Below are 13,205 nucleotides of genomic sequence, written 5' to 3' on the forward strand. Positions count from 1 at the left end.
TCAATAGCAGTCAAGGGTTAGACAGGGCAAACGATCACCCCCGCAAGAAAGCCATCCCGCCAATCAAAACAATGTCATTTCCACAAAGGTTGATAAGAGTTTCCAATAAGCAGCCGAACGTAAAAACAAGCATGACAAGAGGGCTCTATGCCCTCTCTCGCACGTTCACAAACACGCACTGCCTCCATTTCCAGCATAATAATGGTGAAAATGAGTGGGGAGGGGGCACTGAAACCCGAGTATTTGTTCATACTTGGTGTATTTTCGCACGAGTTATCACATCTGAGGTCACCATGAGTTCAGTGTTGCTTTTGCGGGGTCATAAACTTCTGGTGTCGGGAAAGCAGCTGTCTTTTACTAAGAAACTACCTCCTAGATCCAAATCCCACAACGTCCACCCCATTGAAACTTCTGGAAAATCTGAGTGCTATGATTCACATTATGCGTTTTTGTTTTTGCAACGGGTTATAAAAAAAAAAGAACTAAAAAGCAGTAATTTGTTCATATACCAGGTCAGGGTGGAGTGGCACAACAAGAGCGCCACACCTTTTGACTAACACATTTCCAGTTTGTTGTGAAAATTTTATAGACATAGAACATTTTATTTTATATATAATTTATAGACATTGCACTCACAAAGAATCATTTTGAATGGATGAAATATTTAAGAGCCGAGTATAAATAGAAAAAAAAATTATTATAAATAAATAGAATTTATTATTTTTACATGATATCCCACAAACTTTGAAATGACATTAAGATTTGATCAATTTCCATCACTTTTCCTGGACTAGAAATCCCGATTTTACAACTTCCTTGACTGATCAAGTTTTTAATAATAGCATGACAGATATGAAATATTGGAAGGTTGGTCCTAGGCATAATTTATTAATTATATATAATTATTAGATGTGTAATTATTATAATTTATTCAACAAGACTTACAAAGTTACATCCAAATAAATGGTCGGTAAGTTATTGCTACAACTCTTATAGCTATACTGCTTATAAGTTTTTATAAAACATATTAGAAACAAACACAATAAATATTCTGATTAACCCTTTCATCAAAAATGTATTTTAAATTAGATGTTACAACAACCTGACAGGCATTTTCTGAAAGGAAAAGCTGGTATGACCTGAATCATTAAATCAAATCAATAAATAAAAAATGCAACAAAACCATCAGTGTATTGAAAAAACTGATAGAACTACAAATAGCAATCATTTGAAAGACTTAAGTAGAAATGTTGTGGTGTTTATTACCTGGCATACTGATGTCTGTGTAACTGGGTCTTTTGTCTGTAAGGGAGGAGAGGGGCTTCGCAGCAGCCATAGAGCCAGTGATGGAGTGTCTCTGTAGGTGATTAACAAACAGTATTTAAATCATCTTAATATATCAGCTTACATATTTTTTCATCAACTGGTCTGATCTGAAACAAAGATAACTGTGACTGAATAACGACATCAGAGTCACTTCAGGTGAGACAGGATTATGAAAGAAAGTCATAAGAAGAGAAATCTCATATAATCTACTGTACTGCGGAGATAGATTCATATCTCCATTTCATTTAAGAGCTCCACATGCGCTTTTCTGCACTTGAAAAATTAAGAAGAAGCTGTAATAAGACTTAGCACCTGATCATTGTAAAAGGTCTCTTTCCCTTCATGACTTCTCCTCAACAGGTTACACATTCATGGCTGGATTGTGGTCAGCTTCCGTTAAATCCCATTGCTCTTTTCCCCTAGAATGCTACTCGATTTCTACATCAATCAAAAGCAGCTACAGACTGCAGCTAGCCTCTCAGGAGGATATGACTTTAGATCTATTTCCTCTTTGTCTGCTGTCCTTACCTCCCCTCTCCTTACTTCAGTAATGCCCTGACAATCACACTCTTATATATCCTCAGTGCTGAACATTTCTAAGGATGTCACTTTGATATACGCAGTCAATTTCAAAAAACGTTTGCACCCATCATGTGTTACACTGAGGTGAGAAATGAAGTTGGTATTGTTGGTATTCTTGTTGATAAATAAACTGTGCCTGATTTCCAATATGAGCTGTAGTACCTGAAGATCAGAATCCTACTTTTAAATTACATACCACATTATATTACTAATGGTCAAAAAATGTATCATTCTTTGTGTTTTCATTTACCCTTCAGTTAGCAAGCTAACATCTCAGCCTATTAGATTAGCATAGCACTAAATTAAGAAAGCTAGAAAAATTTGTAACAGCAAATGAAATATTTCCCTTATTTGTGTTTTCATTTAGTCCCCAGTTAACAAGTTAACCTTAGCCTACTAGCTGAGCTTTTGATGAGCTAGAAAAAAAAGTCACAAAAAAATTAAACATTTCCCTTTAGCTTTTCCTAGCTTCAGTTAGTCTTTGGTCAACATGCTAACAGCTTAGCTTAATAGCTTGGCATAGCAATAACTGTTTTTGACGAGCGTTTTTCAGTTTGCAAGCTCACAGCTTAGCCTACTAGCATGGCATGAGGTTAAGTAGTTAAGAAAGCTCTTGTGATGAGCTAGAAAAATGAACATTTCCCTATATTTTCAGCTAGCCTTCAGCTAAGTTTATAGGGTTAGTTCACCCCAAAATTAAAATTCTGTCATTAATTACTCACCCTCATGTCGTTCTTAACCCGTAAGACCTTCGTTCATCTTCAGAACACAAATGAAGATATTTTTGATGAAATGTGAGAGCTCTCAGACCCTGCATAGACAGCAACGCAACTGTAATATTCCCAGGTCCAGAGACGTTGTAAGGACATCGGTAAAACAGTCTATGTGACATCAGTGGCTCAATTTCAGTTTTGCGAAGCTACGAGAATACTTTTTGAGCGCAAAGTGTTTTTTCGCTTGCAGAAAAAAGGCTTCCCAAAACAAAGTTACTGGGTTAATCTTTTTCACGTTTCCTTGGTTGATAGATGCACCGGGGACCTGATTATAGCACTTAAAACCTGGAAATGTCAGATTTTCATGATATGTCACCTTTAACAATTCTTCTTCCCGGAGTTACGTCTTCTGCCATTTTGGAGAGTACCCAAGAGCATAATCTACATAATCAGCGTTGTTTACGTTCGGGGGAAAAAGCGCGCACATGAATGTAATCTGCGTAATCAGCATTGTTTATGCTTAGGGGAAAGCGTGCGTATGTGTTGTGATACTCTAAAATGGTGGAAGACGTAACTCGGGGGAGAAGAATTGTTGAATAAATTGTTATTTTTGTTTTCTTTGCGCTCAAAAAGTATTCTCGTAGCTTCGCAAAACTGAAGTTGAGCCACTGATGTCACATGGACTGTTTTACCGATGTCCTTACTACGTTTCTGGACCTGAGAACATTACAGTTGCGTTGCTGTCTATGCAGGGTCTTAGAGCGCTCACATTTCATCAAAAATATCTTAATTTGAGTTCCGAAGATGAACGAAGGTCTTACAGGTTTGGAACGACATGAGGGTGAGCAATTAATGACAGAATTTTAATTTTTGGGTGAACTATCCCTTTAAGCTTACTGGCTAATGTGCAAGAACAGCTCTTTTGTTGAGCTAGATGTGCAACATTTTTGGTTTGGAACTGAGGAACATAAGACCGGATCTTGCATGAATGGAAACCAAAAATTCAGTTTCACATCCAGACAGTATCAGAAGTTATAACTGCACTAGAAATAAAACGTAAAAGGAAACCAAACCATCTCACAACGGAAATTCTGTAGTTCTCATGAATGAGCATATGCTGTGAGAAATGTCAAGAGGCCCACAGGAGGAGGAAGTGCTGCTATCTCAGAGGCTTCCGAGGTTCAAAAAGCAGGAAAAGAGCCAGAATGCCACTGCTTGACCTTCACAGTGAGAATAAGTCACTCTGCAGCACTGTGGAAGTATGTTATGTAGGGTTGGGAATCGGAAATCGATTCCAATTCCAGAATTGGACACTTAAGGTCAGGAATCGGATACTTTTTTCGATTTTTTCGATTCTGCCTATCGATTCCTATGCGCTTTTTTTTTCTTCATATGTGAGGACTAGGGTTGGACCAGAATATTCGATATTCGAATATTCGTTCGGTGGGTTGGCATTCGATTTTCAATTTTGAGATTCGAATATATTTTTTTTTTTCTAACACCTGGCATCCCCCGCAAAACGGTTTCTCATTCGCGCTTGAATATGAATCGGCCATGAGTGAACGTCATGATTCAGTTCATCTGGAAGAGAAGATAAAAATGCCGAAGACCTCAGCTGTGTGGGAGCACTTTAAATTGAGTGAGGACAAGACAAAGGCAGTGTGCCAAATATGCGATTTGAAACTGGCCTACCACAACAGCACATCAAGTTTGAAAAATCTGTAAAAGTTCTGTAAGTAGTACACCTATGGTATATTGTCGGTGTAAAAAAGCGAGCTGCTTTTATCCGCCATGTTAATCAGTAATTTTACACATGATAAAAACGTGCACTTAATTTGCTTGGAAAATACTTGCGAATACGGCAGTCATAAAAAAACGTACAGTAGCCCAGCCTAATAATAATTTGTCTATATTAAAAGTATTGCTCTTAACAGACCTGTGTGTTTTGTATCACTAGTGCAGTGTCCGTTCTCGGAGCATATAAGCCCTGCCCGCGTGAGGCGCGCGTTGATTACAACCGAAGCTTCGAAGCTCAAAAAATGGTATTCAGACCAGCCCTAGTGAGGACCCGACCTAGCGATCTGCCAGGACCTTGCTCGCTAATCTAAGCGCTCCAAAGTTTGGCTACATTTGCGATCAGAAGCCAAAAAAGCTAAGTATAATATCTGTGAAAGCTAAACATGTTGCAAGAGAGGTAGCACCACCAACATGACAAAGCACTTTAATTTAATAGATCGTTAAAGATCGCAAACACGATTCAAACACCAATGTGATTCTATTCCTAAATTATAATGATTCGTCTGTTTCATTCCTCAACCTTTGACGTGTGAGATCAATGTTGTGATCACGTGGTTCGTCCATGCAGAGTACGATCACACCAGTGTGATTTGAACATTCAAATCTGCGATCGCGCTGCCGCTGACATAAAGAGAGCAGCTGTCTATCATGAATGAAACAGCTTCACAGTCTTTTCAGCCACACAGCATCATTATTTCTGTTACAAACATTCAAATCACAGAAGTACTGGGATAAAAGTTTATAGTTCAGATATAAACTCTGATGTGTACTTTAGCAATTAAAATAGAGTAAATCTTTTGAAAGTAATTTGACTCTTCAAATGAAGATTTAGCGATTACATTGTTACGCCAGTAGGTGGCAAAAAGGGGGTGTTAAAATGTATTTGTCTTTGAATCATACAAGAGATTCGTTCAATAACGCGGATTCATCCAGTAATGAAACAAGTACATCTTGAGTGAGTTATTGAATCATTCATTCATAAATTACATGTGATTTTGTTTAGTTGTCTAATGTTTTTTCTTCAGAATCACGAGAGAACCACAACTTCCATTGGGGAAAAAAAAGACAAAAAAAAAACTCAATTTATCCAGAATCATGCCGTTCTATTTTGCTCACAATCAGCTCTTAAAGAGTCCAGTTTTTATGTAGCCTGTTGATTTTTGTTCATGGTATTCAGCTGCAACTAAATGGTTTGCAAAAAAGAGACACAGGATAAATGTTTGATATCATTATTTAATCACATTGGAATCGAAACTGGGAATCGAAAAGAATCGGAATTGATCAAATTCAAACGATACCCAACTCTAATGCTATGTGTTATTGTGTGACTCTGAGATACCTGTATGGGTGAGACAGCAGCAGCAGGCGGGGTCTTCATAGGGCTGGGACTGAGAGGTGTGCGAGGTAAGGGGGCGCTCGTGGTTGTGCTTGCAGCGGCGGCGGCTGCGGCTGCAGTAGCATTAGCTCCAGGACCTGAGAACATCCAAAAAAACAGATTAAATCAACCTTTTTAGACGGTTAAAGATGCCCCATACACATGAAATGGAAATAAAACCAGCAAATGGCAAGGTACCCTGTGAAGCACTGTCAAAGCTTTTGATAAGGGTTTTAACGGTGGGTGACGGCTCGGAGGATGTAGAGGGGCGTCGACTCAGTCCCATGCCCTGCCTCAGCGCAGCCAGGTCCCTCTCAACAGCGTTCATGTAGTTAAATACACGTCCACGCTCCTCATCTTGCCTTTGAGACAGTACAGAGTCACACATTTTCAACATGGATACTCTGTCTAATCATAGACAGGAAACTCTTTATTAAATTTAAATGATTACGTGACTCTCATCCGCTACATTAATATAATTAAAGGGGATAGTTCGCCCAAAAATGAAAATTCTGTCATTAATTGCTCATCCTCATGTCGTTCCAAACCTGTAAGACCTTCGTTCATCTTCGGAACACAAATTAAGATATTTTTGATGAATTCAGAGAGCTCTCTGATCCTCCCATAGACAGCACGGATCCTAACACGATCAAGGTCCAGAAACGTAGTAAGGACATTGTCAAAATAATGTGACATCAGTGGTTCAACCGTAATTTTACGAAGCTACAAGAATACTTTTTGTGCACAAAGAAAACAAAAATAACAACTTTATTCAACAATTCAACAAAAAAATTTATCCGCGTACATACATTGTTTACGTATGTGATACTCTCCAAAATGGCGCTATAGGGTGATGCGGCGGAGATGAATTGTTGAATAAAGTCGTTATTTTTGTTTTCTTTGCGCACAAAAAGTATTCTTGTAGCTGCTCTTAAAGAGTCCAGTTTTTATGTAGCCTGTTGATTTTTGTTCATGGTATTCAGCTGCAACTAAATGGTTTGCAAAAAAGAGACACAGGATAAATGTTTGATATCATTATTTAATCACATTGGAATCGAAACTGGGAATCGAAAAGAATCGGAATTGATCAAATTCAAACGATACCCAACTCTAATGCTATGTGTTATTGTGTGACTCTGAGATACCTGTATGGGTGAGACAGCAGCAGCAGGCGGGGTCTTCATAGGGCTGGGACTGAGAGGTGTGCGAGGTAAGGGGGCGCTCGTGGTTGTGCTTGCAGCGGCGGCGGCTGCGGCTGCAGTAGCATTAGCTCCAGGACCTGAGAACATCCAAAAAAACAGATTAAATCAACCTTTTTAGACGGTTAAAGATGCCCCATACACATGAAATGGAAATAAAACCAGCAAATGGCAAGGTACCCTGTGAAGCACTGTCAAAGCTTTTGATAAGGGTTTTAACGGTGGGTGACGGCTCGGAGGATGTAGAGGGGCGTCGACTCAGTCCCATGCCCTGCCTCAGCGCAGCCAGGTCCCTCTCAACAGCGTTCATGTAGTTAAATACACGTCCACGCTCCTCATCTTGCCTTTGAGACAGTACAGAGTCACACATTTTCAACATGGATACTCTGTCTAATCATAGACAGGAAACTCTTTATTAAATTTAAATGATTACGTGACTCTCATCCGCTACATTAATATAATTAAAGGGGATAGTTCGCCCAAAAATGAAAATTCTGTCATTAATTGCTCATCCTCATGTCGTTCCAAACCTGTAAGACCTTCGTTCATCTTCGGAACACAAATTAAGATATTTTTGATGAATTCAGAGAGCTCTCTGATCCTCCCATAGACAGCACGGATCCTAACACGATCAAGGTCCAGAAACGTAGTAAGGACATTGTCAAAATAATGTGACATCAGTGGTTCAACCGTAATTTTACGAAGCTACAAGAATACTTTTTGTGCACAAAGAAAACAAAAATAACAACTTTATTCAACAATTCAACAAAAAAATTTATCCGCGTACATACATTGTTTACGTATGTGATACTCTCCAAAATGGCGCTATAGGGTGATGCGGCGGAGATGAATTGTTGAATAAAGTCGTTATTTTTGTTTTCTTTGCGCACAAAAAGTATTCTTGTAGCTTTGTAAAATTACGGTTGAACCACGGATGTCACATGGATTATTTTAACAATGTCTTTACTACGTTTCTGGACCTTGATCGTGTTAGGATCCTTGCTGTCTATGAGAGGGTCAAAAAAATCTTAATTTGTGTTCCGAAGATGAACAAAGGTTTTACGAGTTTAGAACGACATGAGGCTGAGTAATTAATGACAGAATTTTCAGTTTTGAGTGAACTACCCCTTTAATTAAAACAAATGTGCTCTCAGATAATTCCTGTAAAAATAAACCACCAAGGCTAGCCCAAACAGTAAGATGTAAAATATGCTGTCTTCTAAGATAATGCACTAATAATTTTTGTTATAACAGAGTTTGAGAAAGGAAGTTAAAAACAAGCGACTTCACCACCAAAAACAACAGTTCAAGTTTCGCTTGTCACTGAGCATTTCACAGGCTGGCAGCAAAACACTATGCACTGGCTTTTAACACTTACTTGCGGTTTTTAACTTCATCTAGTTCTTTGCTCAGCTTCTCGTTCTTTTCTTGGGCTTCTTGCAGGCGGCGGCGTAGGTCACCGATCTCCTCTTGAGCTTCTGACTTGATGTCATTAGCAATGACCACAGCAGTCTGCAGATCTGCCTGGAACTGACGCCACTCTGCCGACTCTTCCTGAACATACATAAATGCACAAGCACAGAGGTGCAGATTTAGTAAGAATAATTAAAGACATGCATTAACACATTTAAGACCACAGGCACGTAAACGTACTGAATTATCTACCACTGGGATGAGATGTTTTAAAAACTGGAAAACAACTTGACAACCATACGGACAAAGATCTGGACATTACTGGGTTAAGACAAATATTAATTAATAAACATAAAAAGTGGTGTCGACAAAGTGAATCAAAGTGAATCCTTTAATAAGAAATTACGTTTTTTGCTGTGGTTTTATCCTAGCATTATACTTAAAATCTGAAGACATCCTTTCAAACGATGCCTATCTGTGAAAGCCGGGTCCTCAGATGACTGCATGCACTGCTGCCCCTGCCCTCGCTCACCCTGAGTTTGCGGTGCAGTATCTTTATCTCTCTTTCCATGTCATGCTTCTGATCCTGAAGCTTTTTCATCGAATCTGCCAGGAAACCGGAAAGAGAGCGAGTGAGCATGTGAAATGAGGGCATACAGGGTTCACATGGGGGAATAATGAAAGAAATGCACTGTAGCACTAGCAACATTAATTACGTAATAAAAACATAATGCATTTTTAACCTCATTCTAAATGCCACGACAAATGATAAGAGTTTACAAGTAAATAAAATGAATTTTCTCTCCAATGATATCTGTGATCTGTCAAGTGATGTTAAAAAAACATTATTCTATCACTGCTGCTTCACACTACTAACACAATAAGTAAACCACGTACTTAAACTACTGACGCCACCATGTGGTGATATGAGAAAGACACACCAATTACTAGAGGCTCTCCTAGTGTTGAACATAGCATGTACCCGAAGCTCCCACAACTAGATTCACATTATCTTATGCATCTTGCACAAAAGAATGCCTGACTGCAAGGCAGCTTCCTGGAGGCAGGATGCACAGGTTTTTAATCACTCCGCAGGGAAACAAAATCATCTTTAAAAAGGTAGAAGTATTTCAGCATGTAAAAACAAAATAATTTGGTTGATTGCTTTATGTGTGATTTAGACAGTCTCTTGCTGTGTAAGTGGATCAGTTTTCATACTGCAAGACTACATTCAACAGTTCAGCATAAGATACATTTGTTTAGTTCAGGGGTTCCCAATCTGGTTTCTGGAGATCTACCTTTCTGCAAAGTTTAGCTCCAACCAAATTAAATACAAGCTAATCTTCATCTTCAGAAACACTTGATAATTACAAACGTGTATTACTGAACTCCGCAGGAAAGCAGATCTTCAGAAACAGGATTGGGCATCCCTGGATTAAAAGGTGAAAGTGTTGAATAAAGTCGTTATTTTTGTTTTCTTTGCACACAAAAAGTATTCTCGTAGCTTCATAAAATTAAGGTTGAACCACTGATGTCACATGGACTGTTTTAATGATGTCCTTACTACCTTTCTGGGCCCTGAAAGTTTAAATTGCGTTGCGGTCTATGCAGGGTCAGAGAGCTCTCGGATTTCATCAAAAAATTTCTTAATTTGTGTTCCGAAGATGAACAGCGCTCTTACAGGTTTGGAACGATATGAGGGTGAGTAATTAATGATAGAATTTTCATTTTTGGGTGAATTATCCCTACAAGTGTATCATTAAAAAAAGCATGAAACATTTGTGCAGACTGTGAAAATTCAAAATCAGGATGCACAAATCAAACTCACTCTCTAGGTCGCTGATGATGAGGTTGTCGTGAAGTTTGACAGCTCGGTGCTGCTCCACTTCATCCTCTAGCTCAAAGATGGTCTCCTTCATGTCTCCGATCTCCGTCTCTTTCTCCTGCAGGTCCTCTCGTTGCTTCTCTAGAGCCCTCTTCTGCTCGGCTAACTCTTTCTGCACCTCGCTCTGGAAGTCCCTGTACTCAGCATCCAGCTGTACCACAAAAAGAGGAAACAAGGAGTTGTCAAACAGGCTCCTAATGGTTCTTAAAGCAACTGAACCAGTGCTTAGGCTCACCTTGTTGAGAGTGTCCTGCAGACATGCCACCTCATTGCGAGCATGGCCCAAATTGTCCTGTAGTTTGGCAGCTTTGGCTTCAGCTTCTTCCTTGTCCAGCCTAACCCCCTCCAAGAGCTGGTGGATGTCACTCTTATCTCCGGCATTGTGGATGGAGTAAAGCTCAGCAACCTTTTGCCTCTCCTGCTCAAGTAACGCCCGACAGCGGCTCAGCTCAGCCTGGTCATTGTTGACCGCAGCTTTACACTCCTCCAGAACTGCTGCCATGCCAGCCCGCTCTTGCCTTTCCACCTCTAGAAGTCGCTCCATGTGATGGTTGCGTTCTTTCAGTGCTGCGATCACACTCTGAGCCTCAGCATTATCCTGCTCAGCCATCTTTAGAGTATTGCTCAGATGTTGCTGCACACCTAACAGCTGCTCACGCTCAAAGCGAGCATTTTCCGCGAGATCCACGTAGCGTTGCTCCAGCTCCAGGTATCGGCCACTCTTGATGTCTTCGTCCACCGAGTAGGCCACACCGTGCTCATCCAGAAGTGAGCGGAAGTACTCGATCTGACGGCCACAGTGCTCCAGTTTATCACTCTGTTGGCAGAGGGAGTCCATAAGCAGGACCTTTTCCTCTCCCAGGCGTTCATTTTCACCATTTAGCTCCTGCGTGATCTGTTGCAGGTCAGCCAGTTCCTGTAGAGTCGCTTGGAGCTCCTCAGCCGTGCTGTGTTGGTTCTCCTCCATCTGGTGGATGCGCTCTGTAAGGCACGCCACTGACACCTCACTGGTGTTTCCACTGCTCCCCTTACGAGAGGAATTGCGACATGCCGGAGAGCCACCTTCAGACTCAGAGGATGACGAGGAGCCGCAGCCTGAGGGAGCGTCCAAAGCGTCGTCACTGGAGGTCACCGCTTGGTAGACCTCACTGGACTCGCTGTCCAGGTTGTCCGTTGAGCCACTTCGCTGGCCTCCCGTAAGGAGGTCCTCCATGGAGCCTGGTGCTGATCCCTCCACAGAGGAGGCCACAGTAGCACAGTCCCCACGACCTCCACCACCTCCAGAGGAGGAAAGTTCAGAACTGGTGGAGGGAAAGCCAAAGGTTTTCTCAGCCCCGTCCAGTCTTTGCTCCAGGGAAAAGCCCAGAGCATTGAGGCGGTCCTTTAGCATGCGGTTTTCATTCTTAAGCAGGTTGAGCTCTCCACGGATGGCCTGGTTCTGCTCCTGCAGGAGCAGCAATGTTGACTCCACATCTGCAGCTGTAATCACTGCAGCCGCCTCCCTCTCAGGTGGCCTCTCATCCTCCTCATCTTCCTAGTAGTAACATAAGATCATGGTGAGGGCTTTTAATCTTAAGTAGTAGTTTTCATCTAAGCCAGAGCTGCCCAAACTCGGTCCTGGAGGGCCGGTGTCCTGCAGAGTTTAGCTCCAACTTGCTTCAACACACCTGCCTTTAAGTTTCTAGTATGCCTAGTAAGAGCTTGATTAGCTGGTTCAGGTGTGTTTAATTGGGGTTGGAGCTAAACTCTTCAGGACACCGGCCCTCCAGGACCGAGTTTGGACAGCCCTGATCTAAGCTATCAGTTATGCCACATTAGATTCACCAACACTATTCAGTGGTGCTTGTATCACAACATAAATACTTAAACTCACTAACCACATTATTTCCCTAATTTCCCCAAGTATGATTATATGGCTGACCAAATTATGCTGTCTTTGTAAAAACCATAGAGATATCCTTTATTCGAGCCACTATGGAGCCCATTTCTACCTGAGAGTAACAAAAAATTAACAAAATAAAAAGGTAACTATGGCTTTACATTTCATAGTAGGACTTTTTATCTCACAGTGGGACTTGCATCCTTTATTTTAAACTTTAACGAACAATTACCTTTATTTTTTTTCTCTGAGGAGGAAACTGGATTCCCTAAGTGACCATATCTATGAAATTGCTATAGGAAACAAAGCATGCATTGGATTACCGAAAACAACATTTTTTACTTTGATTGTGCAATGTGTTTTGGTAGTTTATGTAGATGAAAAACTATTTTTTCAATTACATTAGAACTGAATATAGGCTGAATTAGTTTTTAATTTGTGAATTGTTTTGCTGCTGAATCTACAGTGTCACTGAACATTATGAAAATAAATGATATTTTACTTGGGTTGTGAGACTGCAGTCTGAATTTAATGTGATAAGAAATTCAAGAATTCTTGTCTTGTTTTGTTCATTTGTTCATTCATAGTCAGAACCAAAAACAGAATTAAGCAGGACATATCAAAATGATCAAGCAGAAATATTATAATGTGAAGTTGATCTAACCTCAGGCAGTCCCAGCTGAACCCTCATGTCCCTCAGCTCACCCCGTAGCTGCAGGATTTCCACGTCTTTGCTCTTGGCCAGACCTAACAGATTTTTCACTTTGGCCTCCAGGGCCACTTTATCACTTAGCTGTCCGTCAGACTTTGATTTGCACATGCGGCTCTCTGAGTCTGAGGTTTGGGCCAGTCCACGGGAATGCCTGGGCTGGGCTCGATCAGAAGCACCAGTGGATGACTGCTTCTTACTGCTGGAGTTTCTGGAGTTTCGCAAACGATCACGTGAGGAGTTTGACTCCTTGGAGGCCGTGGATGAAGTCCGTTTGCCAGATGGGCCTTGTGAAGAAATAATGTCAAATACGAGAACAAATAAACA

General features: G+C 40.7%; 1 protein-coding gene across 1 annotated transcript in view; it reads right to left on the minus strand.

Annotated features, from left to right (window-relative positions):
* The window catches only part of specc1la (sperm antigen with calponin homology and coiled-coil domains 1-like a), a 31,036-nt gene that overhangs the window by 8,399 nt on the left and 9,432 nt on the right, over positions 1 to 13,205 (minus strand). Inside the window, exons 5-12 of the mRNA XM_016459225.1 lie at positions 12,834 to 13,165; positions 10,526 to 11,824; positions 10,234 to 10,441; positions 8,938 to 9,011; positions 8,371 to 8,546; positions 7,173 to 7,336; positions 6,939 to 7,072; positions 1,267 to 1,357 (exon numbers count right to left, since the gene is read on the minus strand). Coding sequence (XP_016314711.1) covers positions 1,267 to 1,357; positions 6,939 to 7,072; positions 7,173 to 7,336; positions 8,371 to 8,546; positions 8,938 to 9,011; positions 10,234 to 10,441; positions 10,526 to 11,824; positions 12,834 to 13,165 — 2,478 coding nt within the window. The remainder of the gene's footprint in view (positions 1 to 1,266; positions 1,358 to 6,938; positions 7,073 to 7,172; positions 7,337 to 8,370; positions 8,547 to 8,937; positions 9,012 to 10,233; positions 10,442 to 10,525; positions 11,825 to 12,833; positions 13,166 to 13,205) is intronic.

The sequence above is a fragment of the Sinocyclocheilus anshuiensis genome, unplaced genomic scaffold (assembly GCF_001515605.1).
Source record: "Sinocyclocheilus anshuiensis isolate Anshui unplaced genomic scaffold, SAMN03320099.WGS_v1.1 scaffold1132, whole genome shotgun sequence".
Taxonomy (NCBI): Eukaryota; Metazoa; Chordata; class Actinopteri; order Cypriniformes; family Cyprinidae; genus Sinocyclocheilus; species Sinocyclocheilus anshuiensis.